Source organism: Ambystoma mexicanum, chromosome 10, assembly GCF_040938575.1.
Source record: "Ambystoma mexicanum isolate Mex_15411 chromosome 10, UKY_AmexF1_1, whole genome shotgun sequence".
Lineage (NCBI taxonomy): Eukaryota > Metazoa > Chordata > Amphibia > Caudata > Ambystomatidae > Ambystoma > Ambystoma mexicanum.
Window position 1 is genome coordinate 604,612,378 of NC_090932.1, and position 25,725 is coordinate 604,638,102.

The 25,725-nt window shown below is 46.0% G+C and overlaps 1 protein-coding gene across 1 annotated transcript in view; it reads right to left on the bottom strand.

Moving 5' to 3' along the window:
- The window catches only part of CUL3 (cullin 3), a 1,420,631-nt gene that overhangs the window by 9,082 nt on the left and 1,385,824 nt on the right, over positions 1-25,725 (bottom strand). Inside the window, exon 15 of the mRNA XM_069618172.1 lies at positions 7,298-7,443. Within this exon, the coding sequence (XP_069474273.1) occupies positions 7,298-7,443 (146 nt within the window). The remainder of the gene's footprint in view (positions 1-7,297; positions 7,444-25,725) is intronic.

Genomic DNA, 25,725 nt, shown 5'->3' on the forward strand with positions numbered 1-25,725 from the left:
CAGCAATACTCGCTCAACTCATCAGTATTTCTATCATTCATTTCTTCAAGTTGAATTTTGGATCTAATAATTATAAGTTGCAAACCGTAGTGACTAACGTACTCCTAGTCCATAGACCCCTTTCCTCCATACTGCATGGGCGTCTCTCAGTAGGGACAGGAGATAGAAACTTTTTCACCAGAAAAAAACTTCCTCCATTACATTTAAAGGCGTGCGGGGGCGTGGCTCTGGGAGCATGCCCCTGACTCCGGCCAACGGCGCCACTCCTCAGTCCCCATTGACATGTCGACAATATTACCATTGCCAGTTTTATTAGGGGGGGGAGAAGGCTGTTGGGACGTATGGCGGAAAGGGGACTATGGACTAGGAATACGTTAGTCACTACGGTGAGTAACAATTACTCCTACGACCCATCCCCTTTCCACCATACTGCATGGGCGATTACCACTGAATATAGCCCCAGGGAGGAGAGGTGACCCTCCTTAAGAAAAGTTCTTTAGTACTGCCTGACCAAATGCTGCATCTGACCTACAGGCGGCATTCAAACAGTCCCTGAAGAAGGCCGAAGGAGTAGCCCACGTGGCCGCCCTGCTGATGACCTGCCACAGGACTTGTCTCTGGAATGCGGCCGCCGTGGTCTTGGCTCCGACAGCGTGGGCATCCATGTTCGTTGGAAGTGGTTTGTACTGCCCCTCATAGGCCTCCTTGATGGCCGAAACTATCCACCTTGCTATAGAGGCCTTGGACAACTGATAAACCGGCCTTGACCCCTCCCCCCGAAGTTGACGAAGAGAGCATCGACTTGCAGAAGCTCTTGGTCCAGTCCAGATAGAATTCTAGAGCACAACTGACATCCAGACAGTGCAAGACCCTTTGAGCATCATCCTTAGGCGCCACAAAGACAGTAGGTAACCCCATCTCATTTCGATGAAAAGAGACCACTTAGGCAAGAACGCAGTATGCGTTCTCAGGACCACCTTATTTCTGGCAGAAGTTGTGTATCGTTCTGAAGTCCCCAGTGCCGGGATTTCGCGAACTATGTGCAGACTTAAGACCCACGAAGAGCGCAGTTTTAATGGTGACCAGCCTGATGTCTGTGGATGCCAGTGTTTCGAAAGGTTTGTGCGCCAGGGCGCCCAACACTACGTTGAGGTCCCATACCAGGGTGTGGTTTCTTGATAGACTGGTAAAGCCTGGTGAGGCCCGCCAGATGTCTCTAAACCACCGGGTTGGAGGAAGAGAAAACTCCCTCCTCAGCGTTCCAGTAGCCTCCTATGGCCACCAGATAGGTACGGCATGTGTCTATTTGCACTCCTGAGTTTGCAAGCTGTGCAGAGAAGGATAACATATTGTCCAACGTGCAAGTAAGCAGGTCAATATCCTTTGATTCCGCCCAGTGGCAAAACCTAGTCCATTTGCTTTTGTACTGGCTCCTACTAGCATCGCTCCTAGGACCCTGAATGTCTAGGTTAGCCTGTGACAGCCGCAGATGCTTTAGTGTAACCTGCTCAGGAACCACGTTGCGAGGGCTAACTTCTGCAGGCGGATGACCCTGCCGCCCTGCTGCGTTACAAGGTGAGCTGGGCCCAATGGCAGGTGAATGGGCGGCTTGTCCGAGAGGCTGAGCAGCTCCGAGAACCATGGTCTTGCCGGCCACCAAGAACCTGAACTGTAGAAAGGACCGATGAGGCTGCCAAATGGGGGCATGTAGATAAGAGTCCTTCAGATCCAGGGAGCACATTCAGTCTCCATTGCAGAGTGTCTCCGCGATCAGCGCTGGCGTAACCATCTTGAATTTTTGAAGAGGGAGGGAGGTTTAGGGTGGAAAAGTCAAAACACAACTCTCAGGCCAGCCTGGTTCTTTTGTATGGCAAAAATCCTGGAGTAGAAGCCCAAGCCTCGCAAGGAGGCTGGGACTTCTTCCACTGCCCGCCTCTCGACGAGCGAACGAATTTCGGCCAACAGAGTTGTTGTCGCAATCTGTGGGAGGGGAGGAGAGACAAATCGGTAGACGGTAACCCGTGGACACTACTGATAGGATCCAGGAGTTTGCAAACCTTTGACGCCAAGACTGCGTGAAGGGCAAGGAGAGGTGACTGAAAGAAACCCTTGCTCTCCCCTTTCTGCTGTTTGCGCCGGTGCTGACTTGGAGAATGGTCAGGCTGTCTCGGCGTCTTATCCTGGAAGCCCGGCAACCTGCCAAAGGGCGCCCCCCCGTCGGAGCGCCGGCGGTGGGAGAATGTCCCTGATCACATCCCTAAGGATGGACCCCATTTGAGAAGACCTCATGAGCGCGAGGACCTTTTAAAAAAAACCTGTTCTCACAGGTTGGTTGGGGGGGGGGGGGGGGTGGTAGGTGGTATTGAAGTAGCGGGCGGCTGCTGGGGCCTGTGTGTACTTTGCCTTGCTGGTTGCAGGGTAACTCTGCCCTGCAACGCTGAAGGATAAGCTGTAGGCCACATATCTGGTAGAGACTAGTCCCACCTTGAAACTAGTTCCCCCACCTGATTCGCACCAGGGGGCAGTATCGGGCTAGCAGCCAGCTTGTCTGGCGGGGCGGCCATTTTAAAAATAGGGCTGCACGCCACATGCCAACATCATGGTGCTTGCCTTGCTGGGCCCTGCCCCCTCCAGGACTCTTGGCGGTGGAGCTTGAGCCCTACCCTGCACCTCAGGGTGTGGCCTGGTAGGCGTATTGCCCTTGGCTGAGTCGCCAGTAGTGCTGCGTACAGGCGCCCCCCCTCAGACATCTGTCCGGTACAAGGGAGTAACCTGGCGGCCGGTAGCTGAAGCAGCCTCGGTATCTGTGCTGTTGCAGGAACCTGACCGTCCCTCCTGCTCAGACGTTTCCCTGCGAAGGAGTCGCCCTTGCAGGGTGTGATGGAAAAAAGCGTCCCTACCTTGGGCCTTGACTAGTGTCTGACGAAGTCCTTCAAGTCCTCTGGAGGCGACTTCTCAAAGAGCTCCCTCCATCGAGCTAGCCTGTTCAGAGAGCACAGTTTAAGCATCACACAAGGTACAAATCTCCCAGCCGTGAACTGGGTCAAGGCAGCGGAGGGAAAGTGCGTGGGGGTCGGACGTAGCAAAGAGCCCTTTGCAGGCTGGACACCTGCTGAAGCCCACCGAAGTCGACATGCGCCAGGGAGGAGCGTGGCGCCAGAGGACCGAGGTCCTGATTGAGACCACAAAAAAAAAAAAAGACAACAAACAGAAGACAGTATCCGGGGAAGAGCATGTGGAATTACAAGGCCGAAGCCAAACACAGGAGCATTGGTGAAAGCGGTCCGTTCCCGTTGATGCCGAAAAGGCACCGGTGGGTGGAGCCAGGAGAGTGCATGCTCCCAGGGCTGCACCCCCGCGCACCTCTAAATTTAAAGGGGAATAAGGTTTTTCTGGTGAAAAAGGTTCTGCTCCCGTCCCTAGCGAGGGACGCCCATGCAGTATGGAGGAATGAGGACGGGACGTAGGAGTGTTAAATTAACAAACAGTGGCTTGTTCCGATGGACTTCTCGGTAGCTTGGATGTTACTGTGGGCCCACAAGCAAGGGTTTCAAAGAGTTCCTCAATGGAACGCAAGTCCTTGCCCCCAAAAGGGGAGTCTCTCCCTGCGACAGTCTGCATATCACCAACCCTTGAGGGAATGTTGAATAGCGTGTTCACCTCCCTAGCCTCAAACTCAGATTTCGTTTCACTAGAAATTAGTGTCTTTCCCTGTTCACCAGAATTGGGTAGCCTCTTAGAATCTGTGGACAGGGCCGATTCTACTAGAGCACACCAATCTTCTGCAGTTCCAGAGGCTCAGCCCTTCCTCACTGGAGCACAACCCTCCGCTGAGCTCAAAGGGTTCCCCTTCTCTGGTGCTGTCCATCTTCCACAACGCATTCCTCTCTTCACCGCCCAACCCGAACAAACCGACCGACTGCCTGACTGATTCTTAGTCTCGGCTGGGGCAAACTTTCAAATTGACTGGATAATTAGTTTCCAAGTTCAAGCCTGGCGAAGGAAGTCTTAAAAAGGCTTGCAGCAATTGTCGACTTCTTTCAGTTATCTTCACCACTGGAGTTGGTTTTAAGCACTGCTCCTCCCTTGCAACCTGGCTTTTCCCTTGCAAGGAAAATCATTTGGTGGGGTTTGGGGGTGGGGGTTCTGTTTTAACTGCCATCACTAGGGACAGTAAATACTTTTTCAGTTGGGAAGAACGGGGGGCAGTGGGAATGCGTAGTGTGGTAGGGGTGAGAGTAAACATAAATGCACCATCTGCAGGGGAGAGGGCAAGGCACTCTCCTTTACAGGCACTGCTGCTGGGTGAGACGCAGGGGCCGGGGGGGTAGGGGGTGGGGGGGGGGAAATAGGAGGAGGAATGAGTTAGGCATTTAAGGATGTGCGCCTGCTGTCCAAGGGATCTCTGAACGCACTAGTGGTTCCCCATAGTACTACTTTCCTCTAAATCCCAGGTAGCTCTTCAAGAATTCGTCTAGATTTTGGAGCTCTAAACATGATGGATTCTGGGAGTTGCAGTTCCAAATATCCTGTTTCTTTGGCACCGGGGAATTACTAACTAGTTCTTCTGTTGGGGGGCAGAGGGGCCAGGAATTGTCTGCCTAACATCCTAGGTCTGATTTAGAGACACTCTCTGTAGGGTCTTAGGGTCTATAGGGAAAACCCTGTAGGGTTAGTCTGCAAGCCGCCTACTCTTGTGCATTAATGTTTTACCTGGCACCGGATAACTTTTAGGGTACTTAACTTGCAGAAGTATGTACAGGGCTGTATCAGTCTAACTCTCTGGCAGAAAGTTGTCACACGACAGAGGTAAACCTTTTCTTGTCCAAGGCATCTATTCTGTTAAGTTTGCATTTCCAGTGGCAACTTTAGGAACATGTTGGGGTGTCCCCTGGAATTAGGGACACAAACCACCTAAGAGTCTGCTAATGTGTGGTCGACTAGATCTGCTTCTCCGAAATGACCATGATGGGTCTTTAAAGTATTCTTCAAAAGGGAGAAATGGTTAGTCCTTCTTTGGCCCTGTGCTCATCACATCTGGCTTTTTCCCATAGTCTCCAGTTGCTGAATATTCAAGACCTTAATGACCCTCCTCATGTGGACCATGTATGACAAATACTGTACTTTGATCCACTGGCACTTAACTGTGGGCCAATGCAGGAGACGTGCCCAGGCCACCTGGCGTCTTTGAGGTTTTTCAGGCACTTCTCCACCTTGCCTAAACTTTTCTTGTAGTAATCTATGGCTCTGGAGTAATTTTACTGATATCAAAGTCGGTGCCCATTTCAAGAAGTGTATCCACATTCTTACAGGTCTCCCCTGGTAGCATCCTCCAAAAGAAAGTCAATCAGCTTCCAAATAAACTCTGGTGTCTTCTGCGGCACCAGAGTCAGCGTGCCAAACTCCAGCCGTGCTGCCCACTATGGAGTTGGTACAGGTATCCCTGCTAAACAGGTCCATGACCAGAGCACACAGCTCATCTACACATTATGGGCTGTCCGGACTCTAAATCTGGTCTGGGGAACTGGCAAAGTGGTTGTGGGCATCCACAGCTGTTGCCGTATTTCGGCAACCATGGTCAGCATTCCCTACATTGCTTTCCTCCACATTCCCAACATCCCAAAGAGCGACTACAATGAGGAAGTGTGCATATGGCATTAGCAATATGGAGTGGAATTAATAATATGCATTCTAGATCTTCAAGGAAAAACCTTTGCAATTGAAATCCAATTTTCCCAGCTCCCTAATGGGGAAGAATATGGGAAGTGGACCCAACACTAGATGAGTGATACCAGACTCTCTGTGGTCTGATGTGAAGGAAACTAAACAGATTTATCAATGCAAGATTAGCCTTAAGGGACATTGTCTTAAAAAGAAGGCAGCGAGAGTCATTTAAAAGTCACTACAACATAAGGGAGTTATGTCTGCTGTCCAAAAGGTTCTAGGCTGTCTGTAAGCTAATTTCCTGTTGTTCACTAAATGCAGCCAGGCCAAAAGGTATTGGCAATGCGTGCCATTACTGTGTGCAAAGAGGCAGACTCATATGAAGGAACATAAGTGTCTTACAATCCAGTTAAGTGGAGTTATCAAGAATACTGGCATCTTCAATATCCTCAGCGACATCTCCAATTTCATGTCATGGCAGTAACATGCCACCCAACCTGTACACACCTCATGGGATTCAGCACTACGAACGCCATAAACTCACTTGATCGACTGATTAGTAACACTTTTATATCGCACCAGAATGCAAAAGGGGTAACCGGGTGCTGAAACTAAACCTCATAAGATTAGGTTATTCAACAAGATCTGGAGTGTTTGGATTCAGCACAGCAGGACAGAATCAGTCCTAGAGGAAAGGTGTGGATGCAGAGGCCTTAACAGATAGTGTTAAGGCACAACATCCAAATAAAGTATTCTTTGCCTGAAGGCTGGCCCCCACTTTGAAGTGGTGAAAGCTACAGAAGGAAAGAGCGTGCTCTTACCAGTGTCTTCCATGAAGGATATTATCTCCTCTTCCTGTGAGCTGTTCCGGGAAGTTGGCAACAGATTCATAGCAGCAGATGAGGGCATCTGGTAAGGAGTCGAAAATGCTGTTAACTAGACTACTTATTAGAAGCTTCAAGTACTCCAATGCTAGCATTGACATAGCATGGGTAGTCTCTGTACTTGGATGACTGCCTTTACAATCAGGTTGCTGGCCCTTTTACACAAACCCCACACTGCAACAAAGGGAAGAGTTGTAATGCTGACTAAATACACCAAAATCAGCCAGGTTTCTATAGCACTGTGTGGTATATAGCCAGCCACTCCCAAATGGCTTTGGAATGGCTCACCTGATGCAATGCGCAGTTTTGTACATCATCTTGCCCCAGACATCAACAGCTGGTGCTGATCGGGCATTGCAATCTGGCGACTGACTCTTTGAAGGGGTTAAACCGCAAAGACCTCTGGGGGCAACAACATAGAAAAGCACTGGAAATGATCGAAGTACCCAATGGGATCTTTTTCACAGATCCACCTCCAGCCCTCAAGGGCTGTCACTTCTGCTGCCATGTTCTTGTAATGGAACAAAGCTGGAGCTGCTCTCACTAATCCTGGTGATTGAAGATTTATGAGACCAGTCTGTGCCTGGATCATAAGAGAAATCTGTGGGGGCAGAAGGCATCTTTTTAAATTGTATGAAAATAAAATGGTTCAAGCTCATTTTTTAACAGTGATCTAGGTAGCAAGTCTCCATAATACAATTATAAAGGAGACAATCTTAGTGAGACATAGTCCAACATGCATAAATTACCTCTGCTACTAGGACATTGTGCTGCATCTTCTTTCTTGATTTCATTATCCGGACAATAGCAGCTTCAATTTCATGTTTTCTGTCGTCATCTACTTTCTGCCGCGTTTCTTTTCTTTCTGGATCAGATTCCCCTTGTTTGGCAGCAACTAAAAACAAATAAACACACATCATCTTTTCTTCTACTACTACTGTCATGGAACTATCTAGTTTCTTCCACTCAGAAAGAGGCACAAAAACAAGTGTGGAGAGAGTGATAAAAATGTAAAGCAGAATATAGGCTGCACTTATCTGTTGGACCAAATCACTTTCTTCAACATAAAGCTTCCATCGTTTGTAGGGTAAACACAATCAGTGATTAGGAACATATTACAAAATTCACTTAATTGAAACATTTAGAAAATTAGCCATCCCAGAAGCGGGCAACAGAGTATACTTGCTTCGGTTGAACTCTAGGATATAGGGAGTAGGTGGAATACGCCAATGGGCAAGAACCGCAACATTGGCTTGAGATGGACCCTGAGATTTTGTATGGATGTTGTGACTCTATAGCCTGCATAAGTTGCAATATATCATGTCTTAAACTGGGTGACAAGGATTTGGTGGATTTTATCAAGCTTTTTAAGTAGGTTCGTTTTAAAGAAACTTGGCTAATGATATAAACTTTGAGGGACATTACGTTTTTAAGCAAGCTGATAACGAACCTAGGGGACTATGGGCCAATGGCTTGCTGAATTGTATATCTATTTATCTCCAGGTGAAGAGGACCAATCTTACATCTTTTGTTGAAGCAAAGTGAAGGGGGAGGGGATTTATTGTATTGGTTTTAAAAAACAAAACCTTTTACAAACACATGAGAGAAAGAATCAGGAAAACAAATCCCAAACAAATGCGATTTAAATTAACAATGTTAAATAACCCATGCTTCACTAAACGCATAATACATATTAAAAAAGACATCAGTTAATTTCAACTGATAAAAATGAAACAGTCACAATTAAAAGTGATGTGGAACTTCCATCAAATATTCTTCACCAGAATGAAAAGCTGTTCAATTGTGCTAAATCATGAACACATTTGGAGAAAAACGACATTCCGTCAGGTTGTCGTAAAGGACATGGTATAAGTAAATGTTCTAATGTTTCCATGTCTGACTGACAAAATCTACATGTATTATCCACTGAAAGATTTCTAATAAAAAGTTTTAGTATGAAGTAGGTTCAACCTGAACCAAAGGAAGGTTCTGAATACACAACCGTCTGGAGATTCTAGCGTGGGGGGGCAGGGGGAAGGTCACAACACTAAGTGTATTTAACCACAGCAACAAGCGTGATAGGACCACTATCTAACCAGTCTATGATGTCTGATTACAATATGTAAATTATTATTTCCCCTGTAATTGTTGAAACTTATTTTTTTAACATTACACTTCCTGTAAAGACTGATAGGGAATACAGACTGCCACAATTACCTTTTTGATATTCTATACAGGTCAATAATTGCACCAGTTAGAAGGCAGGAATATGATATAATAAGCATACTTTCAGCCACACAATCAGTTAAAAATGTCACACACTGAAGACCTCGGAATCGAAACCTTAAGAACACTTGAAAACACCAGAGACTGGAATAAGAGAACCTTCACTTACTAATCTATCTGCTAAAGACTAATATTTCAGTTGTACGCAACATAGTGAACTGCTATTACTACATGAGAGATTTGCATTGGGTGCCAAAGAGGGTGGTTTTAAGCCAAGTGGTCACTAATAAAGACTACAGGAGTGTGCACTGGAGTTTAAATTAAAAGTATGTTAATATTTTTCTTGAGCAAACCTAGCTCGAGAGCAATGGAGAACTGTACAGAATTTCAGAGCAAAAAGCATTAACCACTCACTTCCTTCTCGTTTGCAGCAATAATGTCCTAACATGATGCTGGCTGCTCCCTTTTCTGAAAGAGGATGTGTGAGCTATCAAATGAGGCAAACATCTTTGTAGTGCAACCAAATGTATTAAGAGCTATTTTCTCCTTCACAAGTTCTTTTCAAAGCCTATGGACTATGAGGGAAACTAAGAACGTGATATTACATCTTGGAACATTTCACTAATCGGACTAAACGAGATTTGCTTGTAGGGTGTAAATATGCAGTGACTAGGGAGACACAGTTTGTTCTTCCAACAATGGTCCGCCTTTTAAAAAGTTTAAAACAAACTCTTTACTGTTATTGATTGTTCCGGTCCTGAGCTATATGTATTGGTTATCCCAAATAAAGCCAGGATGATTAGCATGTTAGATTCTATGCTACACCAATATATGAAAAGCTGTAGAAACATCAATGTATATTATCAAACAATTCTTCCTGCCATTTTAGACATTTTCGTTAGCTGCACTGATCAAAGATTGAGTAGGTAGATACCTGTAGCTGGAACGTCAGCTCAAACATTTCCCTGGCCGTTTAAAAATGCCATCCGACCCTTGATTTTCTGCATTTACGTGTACATCACAAAACTAAGCCCGATATGAGGCCTAAAAACGTGCACCCGTCATAGCTACTGGAAAGGGATGACTCTTGGTGAGCAAGAAAAGTTGTGTGTTGGGTCCATGCAGAGAATTAAGGGTGAGACGCTTTATACCAGACTATAAGCTCACAACCTGAAATGTGTGCCCCTGCAGATATATTGAAAAACGGAATTTGACCTATACCATCTGAAACTACATTGTCATTACAGTGAACCTTAGTGTAAAATTCCTTTTCGCAACACATTCTAAATGGAAAACTGAGCTAACCGGGCTGAACCACTGACCCCCCTTGAAGGTGTCACTAGAACACCCCTCATGAAAGAGCTTTGCGCAAACCCGTAGACAGCTGAAAATGACAGCCCAGTAATTTATAACTGGTCCATCACAGTGAATAGAGCTTCCTACATCATAAAAACAATCTGGTTTTCGCTCAAACAGCGGCACAGAAACAAGTCTTTTTCATGAAAGAACATAAGGAAAGCTTTGGACAATATACCAAAAGCTCTAGTACTACTTGACCTATCAGAGCAGACGATGGTCAACCATCAGATAATACGAAGATTATAATTCCAAATGGGGAAACATGGTACTTTGTTGGATCGGATCACAAACTACCAAAGTGATTGCACAAGGATGGCCAAAACCGGAGATTTCAACTCAACAATACCTCCTTCCCCACCGCCAACTTGGTGTCCCCCCAGAGCCCCATCTGGTAACAATGGATATTAAAGGGTTGAAATTATGCCCATAGTAGAAGAACAAGTTAATTCTTACCTGTTAACGTTCTTTCAATAGGATGTTCCGACGACGTATTCCACATCTCTGACAGTAATGTCCACAGCTGTGCTGTTTCAGAATTTTTTTTCCGTTTGTGTCCTGCGTCGATGACGTCAATACGCTGTCCGAGGGCCTCCGCCGAGCCGACATCACCGGATGTTATAAGTAGGACGCACGACGCCGTAGCCTCAGTTGTAGTTTTTTCCCCAGAACGTGTGGCACCAATATTCGGCAGATGGACATGTCTAGAAGGTCCGGGTACCATGCTCTCCTGGCCCATGCCGAGCAATGAGGATCATCCGGGAACCGACCTCCGTAATCTCCGCAACACTTGCGGAATGACTACAGAAAGCCTTGCGGAAACGTAAGCTGCAATCGCATAAGAAATTCTGTAGAGGGGCAGGCTGGGAGGGTTGGATGTGGAATACGTCGTTGGAACATCCCATCGAAAGAACGTTACCAGGTAAGAAGTAACTTGTTCTTCGAGGGATCTGTTCCTCTGACGTATTCCACATCTCTGACAGACTCCCAAAGCAGTAGCAATGCCTGGAGGTGGGAAAAAAATTTAGAATTTTAGAATGCCCAATCAAATTGCTGAATAGAGGACCGCCTTACCAAAGGCCAAATCTTGCCCATGGATGGAATCCAGGGAATAGTGTCTCCCAAAGGTATGGACAGAGGCCCATGTGGCTGCTTCACAGATATTACGAATGGGAACACCCCCCTGCAGAGCAGTGGAGGCAGCCACACCCTTAACAGAATGAAACAGTAACATTCAGAGATCGGCAAAATGATCCATCTGGACAAGGTCTGTTTAGAAACAGTTTGACCTAAACGCCTTCCAGCGTACCCAACAAAGAACTGATCGTCCACTCTGACCCGGGACATCCTTGAGAGCTAGAAACTCAAAGCTCTCCTAGGACCCAAACTTTGGAGCCTCTCCTCTTCCTTACCAGGATGCGGAGGAGGATAAAAAGAAGGAAGAATTACCTTCTGGCTCAAATGAAATTCCGACACAACCTCTGGAAGAAAAGAAGGATGAACCCTAAAGGACAAACCTGTCCTTATGGACACTGTGAAAGGTGGCTTGGCAGAAAGTGACTGCAGCTCACTCACTCTGCGAGCGGAAGTAACCGCAACTAAAAATACAGTCTTAAAGGAAAACAGTCTCAGTGGACAAGAATGTAAGGGCTCAAACGGAGCTCCCATTAGGAACTTTAGGACTAAATTCAAATCCCATCCCGGCACCTGGAAAGGTGACGGTGGAAACACATTAGTTAGCCCTTTTTGAAACTGAGAAATCAAAAGGAATCTTAAAAAGAAGAACATTCCTCAGACGAGCGCTTAAATATGGACAGCGCCGCCAGGTAACCCTTAATGGTACCCACTTGCAGGCCCTTGTGGGCTAATGAAAGCAAAAAAGATAGAACCAGAGGAATTGAACAAAGAAAAGGATCCACATTCTGTATCCTGCACCAGTCGCAGAACTTTCTTAAACGGCAACGATACAGGGATTTTTTCTCGGGCCTTCTGGCCAAAAGCAACACCTCCGACATGTTTTTGGGGAGGTCCCAATCCTTATACCTCAACCTTACAGTTACCAAGCATGAAGGCTGAGGGACTTGACCTCGGGATGGAGAACCGACCCCCCTCCCGTGAGAGCAGATCGTCTCGGCATGGAAGACGGCGCGGAGGGCAGATGGACATGTCTAAAAGGTCCGGGTACCATGCTCTCCTGGCCCATGCCGAGCAATGACGATCATCTGGGAACGGAACCTCCGTAATCTCCGCAACACTTGCGGAATGACTGGGACTGGAGGAAATGCGTACAGCAGTGGGAAGGACCACTCCACTACGAATGCGTCCCCTAAGGCTCCTCTTGGAGGAAATTCCTGCGAGCAGAATCTTTCGCACTTCCGGTTGACACTGGTGGTGAAGAGATCCACTTGTGGGGTCCCCCAAAGGGCGAAGATCTCCAACAGAACTTCCTGAGCCAACTCCCACTCGTGAGAGACTGTGCTCTGCCTGCTCAAAGCGTCCGCCGCCGTGTTTTTGTCTCCGGCCAGATGAACTGCTGAGATCGAAATTTTCTGCTGGATGGCCCAGAACCAGAGCTGCATCGCCTCTCTGCACAGTGGGAGTGACCCTGCCCCCACTTTTTGTTGAGGTAGTGCATTGTCACTATTGTCCGTCAGAATCGGGACATTTTTCCCCCGCACAGACGGCAGAAAAGCATTCAGGGGTCGCCTGACAGCCCGCAGCTCTAACAGATTGATGTGGAGTCTGGACTCCGACGGAGACCAACGACCACTGACTCAACTCGTTGGCATGAGCTCCCCATCCATTGAGGGATGCGTCCATCACGATCGTCACCTCCGGCCAGGGTATCCAAAATGGTGCACCCCTCATCAGATTGCCTTTGACGGCCCACCACAGAAGATCCTGTGTGACCGAGGGCGGCACCTGAATGGGATCCGACATCCTGCTGGAGGACTGTGACCATTGCATCTTGAGAGCCCACTGCAGAGATCTCATCCGCAGCCTGGCCTCTGGCACCAGTAGAATGCAGGATGCCATGAGGCCGAGCAACCTCAAGAACTCGAATGCCGGGAGACTCTGGGCAGGTTGAAACTTGTCCACCATCTGCAGAATGTGATGAGCCCTCACCTGGGGAGGCGAACACTGCCCCAGGGATGTGTCGAGCATTGCTCCGATGTACTGGAGCTGCTGGGTAGGTATCAAATGAGACTTCTTTAAGTTGAGGGAGAAGTCCAGCTTGTGAAGGGAGTGGCAGGTGACGGACAGATGATCCAGGGCTTGCTCGGGAGAACGTGCTCTGATCAACCAATCGTCCAGGTAGGGGTAGACGTGAATCCCCCCTTTCTTGAGATACGCTGCCACCACCTCCATTAGCTCGGTTAAGACCCTCGGGGCGGAGGTCAATCCGAACGGCAGGACCCAAAACTGAAAATGCCAGTCGCCAAACGTGAACCTCAGGTACTTCCTGTGCTTGGGATGAATCGGCACATGAAAGTAAGCATCCTTGAGGTCGAGAGACACCAACCAATCCAAAAGTTGAAGGGCCTGGAGGACTTGAGAGAGAGTAACAATCTTGAACTTGTCCTTCTTGAGGAGCTCGTTCAAACCATGCAAGTCCATGATGGGTCTCAATCCCCAGTCTTATTTTGGGATCAAATAATATGGGGAATACCATCCCTTGTTCCTCTCCGCTACAGGCACCAGTTCTATGGCGCCTTTCTCCAGCAGGGATTGAATTCCCTGCGCAAGGAGCGGATCCGGACTCTTCAAAGAGATTCCCCGGTGGATTGTCTCGAGGCCTCTGCCGGAAAGGAAGCCAGTAGCCGTGGGTTATGATCTCCAGAACCCACACATCTGAAGTAATGGCGCGCCACTCTGCAAGATGCTGCGCCAGCCTTCCCCCAACCGGCGAAACATGGGACATGGCCTCATGACTAGGCTGAAGCGGCTGCGGCGTTGCCCGAGGGCAAAGAGGCAACAGCCGGAGCGGCCTTGGCACCTCGAGTACCTTGCTTTCCACCTCTGGCACTCCTATGGTGGCCCCTTTGACCGGCAGCTCCTCTCGCTTTACCAAAGGACGAGTAATAACAAAAGGAACTTCCCCTCCATTGCTGTCCCCTAGGACGAAAAGGCGTAGGTTGACGAACTGCAGCGCCCAACGACTTTGCTGCAGCTTTTGAGGTCTGCAACCTCTCAAGGCTCTCGTCAGCCTTGCTGCCAAAAAGATGTTCCCCGTCAAAGGGCATGTTGAGGAGCCAGGCCTGCACATCCGGAGCAAACCCCGACTTCCGCAACCACGCAAACCTGCGTATCACGGTGCTCGCCGCCATGGACCGGCTGACGCAATCTGCCATGTCCAAACCCGACTGAAAGACCTCACACATGGCGTCCTTACCATCCTGAACCATGGCAAGGAAACAATGGCGTCGACACAGGCCTCGAGGCCGGAGCCCCGAGTGTGTCCCTCAACAGCCTGGGCGCCGATGACTTCTTCGGAGGCGGGGCCTCGAAAGAGTGCGTCAACGACTTCGGCGCCAACGTCTTCCTTGAAGACACCACAGGTTCACACGGTCTCGAGCACGTCGAGGACCGGGACCTGGATCGGGCATGACGAGAACGATTCCCCATGTCCGAGCGGGACCTCTCCCGCGAATCGTGCCGACCACCCGAGCCCGAAGGCGTGCGAGCGGTGTCTCTCGACCGATCACGACCGACCCCACTCGGAGGCGCGGACGGACCGGCGCCCTGCGATTCGAGAATAGCTAACTTTTTCTTCCCGAAGGAAGCCCATTCCTCGGTGTTGCATGCTTGGTGGGATAAGCGACCCGCCGACGGGCGGAGTCCTCGGAGGAGGACGGGGAAGGCGACCGATGACGGCGCTTCTGGGAGTGCCTCGAAGAGGCAGAGGAGTGGCAGGACCGACTCCGGGACCGAGACCCACTGGACTTCCGACGACGATGCGGAGAGTCGCCCCTCGAATCGTCCGTCGAAAGCCCCGCAGACCGCGACTTCTGTGGCTTGGACACCTTACCTACCAACAACAACTTCTTGCGCTCCTGCAAGGCTATGGACGTGAGCGACTGGCAGTTGACAGTCATCTGTTTCATGGGCCTCCTTGAGGCACCAGAGGCAGGCATTGTGCGAGTCCGTCACCGACATCTTGGACCCACAGTCCCTGCACTTCTTAAAGCCCAGACGCGGGGTGGAAGACGAGGTAGACATCCTTCACGAAGAAACTTCACAAAACGAACAGGTTCAAAGAACCAAGAAACAACAGAAACTCCAAAGGGTCGAGGCGCGCCGAGATTCCCGAAGCGAACACGTTTGCGGGAAAAACGGAACCGAGGCTACGGGCGTCGTGTGTCCTACTTACAACATCTGGTGACGTCGGCCGTCTGAGGAGGTCCTCGAGGACGGCGTATCGACGCAGGACGCAGAAAGCTTTTCCGAAGCAACACAGCTGTGGTGATTACGGTCACAGATATGGAATACGTCGGAGGACCCAATCCCCTCAAAGGGGACATCCGCTGATGCAAAATTTAAAACAAAAGTAGAGTATTACCTCTGATGCTTCGCGGTTGCGGAGAAAATCTAAATGAAGAGAATTGCATAAAGGATCAAATTAGGATTTAATGTCACTAATTTGTTAAAAAACGTAGTTATGGGAACAGAGAAGGACATTAAGCGCATGGTACATTGCTTAATGGTGATGACTTTGATAATTATAATTGCAAATCTAATGGCAAAAAATTACGGCTAGGCTTAAACAACCTAATATTAGTGCAACAAAAAAGAAAAGGGAATTAGCCGAGTTACAATCATTAGGGGTTGCATGATAGCCTGGAGATCCAAAGTACCAGAGTACGGCTGTGAAGGAGAATAATTCCGACCAGGACAACTATAAAAGCAGCAGTTGCCAGGGATCGTGTGTAAAGGGGTTTTACCTAGAGGACGGGATAGTATGCTGAACTCAGCGGCTCGGACGCAAGACCGCGAGTGAAGGGAGACGTAAATAAACGACCTTCGTGATCTGCAAATGAGCAAGAAAGCAGACTAACGTCCTTCCGGGATAGCTAAAAATTGCAGGTGCCATCTTGGAAGAGGAAATTGGGTTGAAATGTCAACGGTTCACAAGGGAGACCTTTCCTTAACGAAGGTGGAAGAGAGAGTTAGCAATTATTATAATTGGAAAAAGCCAATTATATTTTTTAGGATCCAATAGGAATTGGCTAATGTAATTCGATACTGCAATCACAACCATGTAAGTCAACATGCGTTGAAAATGATTACAGAAAAAAAAAACATAATGTCTTTGACAAAAATTGTACAAAGAGCGCGCTGCGAAAAGTGATTCAATTAAGCCACAGAGTCGAATGCCTGAATAATGAGCACAAAGATGTACCAGTTGGCAGTTAAGGGACCAAGGCACCTAAAATGCAACTAGGACAAGACATTGTAGTCTAACATATTGGTAATTATAATTTACAGAAACACTGCGAATTCATGATCTGAATTGAGGCCCCTATATACTGTACGATATTTACAAATAATTTGTGCCTCAAGCTGGCGAAGTTTTAGTAGTAAATTACCACCTCTGGGGGGTAAAGACTTTTGCCAACCCCACAAATCTGATAAGATCCTTGCTGTCAAGTTGATGTTTCACTTGCCAATGTAATGTCAATGGGTATTTGGCTGCCTATTATCGCCAGGTGTTCCCCAATACGAATTTTGAGGGGTCTGATCGTGCTACCAATGTATTTATGTCCGCAGGTGCAGATAATGCAATATACCACAAATTTGGTATTGCAGTTTATAAAGGAATCTATGTTATGGTTGCCTAGTGCTCCAAAGGAAACAACCTGTGTTTCAAATGCATGTTTGCACATATTACAACACCCACACTTGTGAAAACCTTGAGCCCTGGCTGAACGTAACCAGGTAGTAGATGGAATGAGAGGACCCATAAATGATGGGCAAAGATTGTTTTTCAAGGTTTTACCTTTACTGAAGGTAAAAGGCTTAGGATCTAACCAATTCGAAATATCGGAGTCTAGGTGCAATAGGTGCCAGTGTCTGTTCAATATGTTGTAAATCTTGTAGCTGTGTTGAATCTAGTGATCAACCGGATTTTTTGACAGGCTCTTGTTGCTAAGCGTTTTTTGGGAACTAGCAACTCGGATCTCTTCAACTTGCGTACTGTCACCGCAGTTTGATTGAGATTTGTAGTTGCATACCCGCTCTATAAAGCGAGATTTGATTAGGTTATTTTGCACAATTAAATCTTTTAAGTCAGAGCAATTTCTCCTTGCCCGGATAAATTCACCTTTCGGGATATTATTAATTACATGTTTTTTATGACAACTTGTTGCATGTAAGGTAGCGTTGACGGACGAAATGCCTTTGTCGTTAAACCCTTGTCAGACGGTAGTATATTGAGGTCAAGAAAATGTATCTGAGTTTGGCTGCTGGTGAATGTAAATTGGATCCCCCAATAATTGGCGTTAAAAAAAAAGGACACAAATTGCTCCAGAATATTAAAGGACCAGACCAAATCATAAGAACGTCATCAATATAACGCTTCTATAGGTTATGTATTTGGAAAAGATAGAGTTAATGAAGACAAATGTTTGTTCGAAATGGTGCATGAATGCATTTGCCAGTGCAGGGGCAACGCTAGCACCCATCGCAATTCCAACATTAAACAAAATGACATTTTGTAAAGTAAATAAAGGCAATTCCTTTACCATTTCAACACGTTCAAAATGAGAGGCTGAGGATTCCCTAAACAGATAATTCACACTTTCTATTGCTTTCAGTTGATCTATAGAAGTGTACAATGCTTTCACATCCAAGGTTACAAGCCAACATTTGTCAGTTGTAGTTAGTACAGCAGGTAATAGAAATTCATTGATATAAATGGAAATAGGTTCCAGGACACCACCTCCTCCACTAATAATAGGTCTCCCCTCCGGAATGTCAACATAATCCTTGTGAATTTTGGGCAATAAATATGCTATAGGCATGATGGGACCGTCTACCATAAGGTAATGTCTTTCAACATCTGTAAGTAACCCTTTAAGATGCCACTTGGCTATCAATTGGTTAGCCATAGTTTGAATTTCATGTAAGGGGTTTGTTTGCAGCAAAAGATAAGAATTGGCGAAATTAAGGTGGCGCATCCCCATTGTGATGTAGTCAGGTCTATCCATCACAACTACATTTCCGCCTTTGTCTGCTTCCTTGATTTTTAAGGCAGAATTTGTAGCCAGTTGTTGAAATCTTTGAATTCCAATTTAGATAAATTGTAGGTAGGTTGATTACGGTTAGTCAAACTATTATCAGCTAATGTATGCACATCGTTTACTACTGCCTGATAAAAAGTATCAATAATATTGTCCATAGGAAAGACAGACGTGAACTTAGATTTTTTACTGAGCTCTTTAATATGCACATTCTGCTGAATAATATCCAAATCAGATAAGACATCAGTGATATTAGTTTGAGATGAATGTTCTGAATCTTCCAAAGTCATGAGTACATGTGTGCTTAAAGTCTGAATTGAGATCAGGGATGCTATTGGAGTTGGAGGTTGTGGTTTATAATTTTTGACCTGTGTTGCAAAACATTGTTTAAGCTTGAGTTTGCGGACAAACTTAAATAAATCAATATGAATGTCCACGGAGTTTTTGAGAACACAGTACCAATGAAAGTCCCTTATTGAGGACAGCTGTTTCAGCCGAAGAGAGAGTGCGAGCTAAGATTAGTAATTAAATTCAAGGATTTTGATTCATGAGTTGTTGTTGTTGATACGTCGCTCGGGTAAGTCTGCGAGCTGGGGGTGAGTTTCCGCTGCCGGGGCCTGCTGCCCCTTTTGCCCCTAGTTGTGTGCCTGGGATTACGGTATTGGTAACTATTGGGGTTTGAAACCGTACTTTTTGGCTGCTATGCGATTGCCCTTTTTGTAACGTCTTAGTTGTTCTAAAAAAGGCGAAGGCTCTGTGGTACCAGATCGATCTGATTGTGGAGCTTCTATATCATCATGGAGTTCGTTATCCAATATATTTGTTTCTCCAGTTAATGAACTGGATGGGCCTGGGATCTGTTTCTCAGAGTCACTATCTACATCTGAAATAACAGGTGATGACACAACACTGCTCTAAAGTGATATTGACACTGCATCATATTTAGCCTGATATGTGTAGACTCTTATCTCGATAATCTTTATCATCTCGGGAAAATGTGCGTGATTTCCTCATTCCTCATTTTTACTTCATCTTTATGTTTACGAAGTATGTCATATAGAGTTTTATGATTTTTATCAATAGTAGCACTCGGTGCATCAAATAGGCTGATTTCTTCCTTTATTTTGTCTATTTCCACAATTGTGCATGCATGCTCTCGTGTTGCATGCTCTACTAAAAGTTTCAACATATTATTGGAGCTACTGGTAAGATTATGTTCCCATTCTGAGACCAAATCTATATCAAGTGGGTCTTCAAAATCAGGAAGGATGAGAATTCTAAGGCCCTGAGGTAGTGACTCGGTAGTTTTTTCCCAGAATTTCTTTTTTTCTTTAACACCGAGTCTTTCTAATTTAAAAAAGGGATCCGAGGTCCGCTTTTGCTGTATTGAGCCTTTTGAAGGGGTTAAGGGCAAAGCCCCGTGGGGCAAACAAAGCTTTAATGTCATCTCTTGTTAATAAATATTCGGCAGAGTATGCCATGGTACAGCTGCTGGGAATGGAGACTTTTTAGGAATATGTAATAAGGGTTGGCAGGGTAAGTCAAAGGTATCCACAGCGCTTATACACGTAAATTGAAGTGAGCACCAGGCTGCGGGTGTCACAGGACATTATTACATGCTGCATTTGTTATCTGGCAGCATCGCCGCTTGCAACCTGTGTCCGCCACATTTAGAGACGGGCCAAGTTGATTTTCGCACCATTTTGCCACCTATTCAGTTTTCCCCCCTTTCTTGTACTGTTCTAGTGCTCATTGATAAATTCAAACCTAGATGTATTTTGTTTTGTTTGCTTGCCTGTTCCCAACTATGCATTTTGCCCTCTCCCCTTACTCGCATCAGACTCTTATGCATGCCTGATGTAGCCCCCCCGCACCATGAGGTGTGGCTTGTCAGTCCTGCACTCGCATCTGATTTGACTCATGTATGTCTGATGTAGCCCCCCGCACCATGAGGTGCGGCTTTGGCAGTCCTATACTTGCACCTGATTTGACTTAAATGCAAGCCTGATGTAGCCCCCTGCACCATCTGGTGTGGCTTGGCCAGTCCTGGACTGCCACCTACTTTGTAACCATATACATACTCATGCACTTCAAGTTATTATGCACTTTCTGTAACTAGCGCCTAAATGCCTCTGGGCTTTGTGCGCTGTAATAAATGTAAAAATAAAATAAATAAAACTAGACAGACGGAGAGAGTATGGTGAATTTCAGAGGAAAAATGAAGAAAAAGAGAGAAAGAGTTGAGTATCAACAGGATAAAAGTGGTGTGATAAACCAAAGGGAGAGATTTTAGCTGCAAGAGGGGAGGTGTAAAGAGAGAACAGAAAAGGGCCTAAGAAGGACCCATGAGGCACACAGTGGGCACGCCGAAAAGATTTAGATGACTTGCCGGGCCAAAAAACTGAAAATGTTCTGAGAGATAGAGAAGAATAAAACCAAAACAGGACAGAGCCTGTTGGACCAAAATAAGAAAGTGACTGAAAAAGCAGAGAGTGGTTGACAGTGTCGAAAAGCAGCAGATCGATCCAAGATTATGAGAAAAGATGTGTTTGGAGTATGGCGCAGAAAGAAGAGTCTCTGTGGAGTGAAGGACGAAAGCCAGATTGGAATTGTGGGAGAATAGAAGAGTTGGAGACAAACGTAGACACTTTGGAGTAGACAAGCCGTTTTAGTAATGTAGAGAGATTGGGTAGCAAAGAATTGGACAAAAATTAGAGACAATCAGTGGATCAGTAGTAAGTTTCTTTAAGATAAAATAAACTAGAGAAGTATAGACCTTAAGAATAAGTGAGGGAGGGATCGGGTCAGGGTCAGTAGGGGATGCAGTAGGGTGTGCTTTGGTTAAAAGACGAGAAACATCAGTATTATAGATGGTTTGGGTCTACTTGGTTGAAAATATTTGACCTTTTCACAGTTTACCACATTTTTTTGCTCTTTTTTGGTCGAAAATCCAGGTGGGTGGGTTGGGGCGAGATCCCTCGCAAAACCCCTATTCCCTTACCCGGCACCATATATATATTTAATTAAATCTGATCGAATTTTGGAAGAAAAAAAAAATGTGGTCAAATGTAAAAGGTCAAATGTTTTTCGACCAAGTATGCTAATACCTTAGAGATAGGTTCAAAACTAGCAAGAAAAGTAAGAGGCGCAGAGGTAGGAGTCGCAACTTCAGGTAAGTTGGGAGCTTCGATATCAATTACAAAGAGAAGGTACTTTAGAAGAGAAAAAATGAGAAAAGTCAGAGGTAGATAAGCTAGAATTAGCAGAATAGTCGAGACCAGGAGGAGACAGAACCTGAGCAAGGATTTGAAAAAGACGCCTAGGGTGGGCAGACAGTGTGTAAGAGATCACAAAAGTAGACACTTAGCAGATAGTAGACAGTCATCAGAGAGAGCATGACAGGAGAAATAGGATGAGTGATCAGACGTCTATTTGGTCTTAAGCCAGCGTCTTTCAAGGCGGCAGAGAAAACGGTGCATAGAGCAAAGGTGAGGAGAAAGCCAAGGTTGGGAAGGTAAGCAGGTAGGATGGAAGGGAGATACAGGGTAAAGTGAGTTAAGGGAGGAAGAGAGATGAGGAAATAGAATAAGCAACCTTGTCAGAAGTGAGCTGAAAAAGAGGAGGAAGAGCAAAAGTACAAGCAGAAATAAAGAGTGAGGGGTTAAAGTTGCGTTGATCACGCCAAGAAAAGGCTGATGTGGGATTAAAAGCAAAGGAACGTACAGGGATTTGAGGAGACAGTGATACAGAAAGAAGACAATGGTCAGAAAGATAGACTGGGAGAGAAGACAGAGGGGAAGTAGAGAAGGACGAGATAAAAATCAAATTAAGGCAGGAGACTGAAGAATGAGATGGAGGAATAGAAAGAGGAAGACGAGAGTCAAGAATCGAAAGAAAAGGAGTAGTGGAATGTGTTGACGAAAGATGGAGATTGAAATCCCCCAGCAGTAAAACAGGGGTGGAACTAGGGAGAATGTGAAAAAGAAAATTATCAATATCCTCATAAAAAAAAAAACACAATAGGGCCAGGGGGTCGGTAGACAAGAACAAAAGAAATGGGATGGGCTTTTGAAAAGATTTTATTAGTAAATTCAAATGAATAAGTAGGAAGACAAGAGAAGAAGAAATAACACCCCTCCACGAGCAATGGAACTAGGAACATGGCAAAAAGTCGTCTGAAGTGGTCAAAGAAGCAGCGACTGTGGTATTTTAAGGAGGAACCCATGTCTCAGCAATGCAAAGAAAATGTAATTTGTGTCTGAGAAACATGTGCAGTACAGTGAAGGATTTGTTACAGACCGACCTTCCGTTCCAAAGATCCAAGTCATTGACTGCAGTACTAGTAGAACATGAAGGGTAGATAAGCTTATCAGAATTACGTTATTAGTGAGGAGTTGTGTACCAGTAGCACCCACTCAGGAAGATCATACAATGCAATAGCTGGAGTAGTAGAATCAATAAAAAAGAAAATGGCAACCGCAACACAAATAATTAGGATGCTTCCTGCTCTGCGTGTTTGCTCTTACGGACAAATTCATCTGTGCACCAACGCGTAATCACCCTTGCACCTGCCCATGCTTGAATTAACCACCTTGCCTGAAAAAAATAGTTGAAACATCAAGCACGTGCTCGTCTAGCAACCAGGTCTCTTGCAATAAAAATAAATCTGCAAAGCGTAACCAGTTTAAACCTTTGGAATGGTTAATAAAGAAATGCAAACCTTGCGTGTTCCCGGAAAGAATTTGCAGGGCATGAACCAGGCATACTTGCCAATAATGCTGCTTAGCACCTGTCACAGGAACCCAAAAGTCACCCTCTGGATCAATCTTAAATTGGAGTCAATTTTTGGCAACAGGGAATTTCCACTTCCTGGGAGTAAGAGGCTCCTGTCCTATGCTGGACTGATTTGTCGCTCTTCCCACTTATGGTATATAGAGGGAGGAGCGCTCTGTTTAATGTTGAGGCACATGAAGCTCTAATCCCAATTTAAGTAATGAGGAGAAAAAAACAATCCCATCTACAACCACTGGTGATACAAAAGTAGCCGTTACCCTGTTTGTACAGCTGTGCAACACAGGTAGTTCAACACTTTCCATATCCAGTGGTGAAATAATTCTCAATTTTGGTACTTGATTTAATAAGCAGAGCAGTCCTGCACGGTTAAGGAAAGGCTATAATTAGTGGGTGATTGTCCTATTACTTTAAGCCTAAAGCTTAATAAGACACCTTGTGAGTGAGGGTTATGTAAATGGAAAGGCGCCTCCAAAGGTGTAGAATTCGGCGTGTTTGCAAAGCCCCTTAGAGGGCCATTTAGCTGGGAGCCCCCTGTAATGCAATTATGTACCACAATGCTGATTTTATTAGCAAGCAAGGGAGGCTCAGGCTTGCAACCTTTGGAAATCGGATTACCAATCGCGTTTGTAGAGCGGGAAGCTGATGTCCTAGCATTACAATTGCACCTATCTGGTACCTGCAACCATTCATAAAGGGTGCAGGTAGAAGGTGATGCGGGAACAGTCGAGATAGAGGCTTCAATGGCTTTTTTACACCTCTTTAGCAATTCGTAGGGATTCTCTCTGTTCACACAGATGTCTGGGTTATTTATCTCAGCCAGAGCACCAGAGTCTCCTAGGCCTCATCTTATTTATAGATGTGGTTGGGGGAGGGAGTATGTTTTAGAGTCTTCCACTTTGCATAGCGTCGTCTCCGCGTATTGCTGCTCACACATTTACCAGACGGTGAAGGGAGTAGGATCACTGAGGCAGTATTGATAGGCACATATTTCTCTCCCACACCAGGGGTCTTCAAAAGTTCAACGGTCCTCAATGCTTTAGATCTTGAAGGCAAAGAAGATGGAGGAGTATCTATCATGCTCTCAATCATCTCGGTAGTGTGTCTACTCTCCCAAGTGGAGATCTGGTCATTATGCGAGCCAGAAGCGATACTGTTGGCAGGAATGACAACCACTCAAGCAAGATTTCCCTTCATAGCCATCCGATCTTGAACGCAAGCGGAACAGAGGCTAAGAATGGCATCTACTGTAATAGCAATGGCATTTAAGCTAGGTGTAAATGACATCCCCATGCTTAGAATGTTCAGAGTTAAAAGTTTCTGAATCATCACTGTTCCTCTCAAATTCTTTTGCCGATTCAACTGCAATATGCTCCAGATCAGGCCTAACAGATAAAATAGCATTAGAATAAAATCGCAAGCAGCTTTCTCACTAACCTGGGGGGCAGGCAATGCCCCTCCCCAAGGACTCACGCTGCAAGTTCAGGCAAAGATTCAAAAGTTGTTACTGGCCCTGGCGAGGTAAATAAGGCTACATTTGTGGGTGCAAACAAACCAGTGATTTTAGATTATTCAACGTTATCAGACTGGCCAGGGACACAGGTTCTTAGGACCAAGCGTTTTTTCTCATACCTAGGGAGCTTGATTCCAAGTCACTGCTGCACAATGATTAGATCTGCTCTGTAGAGCGTAGAAGCGAGGTAGACGTTTCCCAGGCTTCCACAAGTTCTAGTGGCCGATACAGTCTTAATAGTGATACGTCACCTGCTCACAAAGGAGGCTAGGACTCACTGAGAAAGGCACCCGTAACCACTCTATTAAACGATCACCTTGGTCCTTAAACCCACTAGATTGCTATACGACTACTACTCTTAGAGCGCTGGCCAGTAACACAAGAGCTATACTTAAGAATCTCACCTTCCAAAGTTTGTTAAAGTGATGAATGTGTTAAAGTTTAATAATGCGGCTCAGTCCCGCAAGGACTGCAATGACTGCTCCAGCTTTGCTCCAATCTTCGCTTAAATGTGCGCACGGATGCGCACTCCAGTTGATTTTGAACTCCAAAGTACAGTATATGCTGCTTATTGTGTTCACATACACTATCTTTGCTACAAAACAGCTTGGCTGGGTTGTGGGTGTTATTTTAAATCATGTGAATTTTAAATGTAATTGTGGAAATTTTAGGCAAACTTTGGTTTTTGACAAGCCTTTTATTATTACTAGGCGGGGGACCTATTGTAATTATTGGCAATTGCCTCCTTACTGTTAAATGTGCCATTAAGAAGTATTGCAGCGAGTTAGGGGGGAATCCAACATTCACTGTGGTATCTGTGTATTGCTGGGATTTCAAGTCCTATCATCCACGCACATCACACTGTTTAGTACATCGCGCGGGGCGACAGAGAGCTTAACTGACTCGCAAAGTCCGCTTAGGCTTCTTGGCGGCCGTGGGCGGCAGTCAGCAGGTTACTCTGCCTCTTTGCAGAGAGCTTGATGGCCACAAGAGGGTGAGTTATGCCCCCATATGGGGGCGTATGGCCGGGGGGGGGGGGGCGCAAGTACTC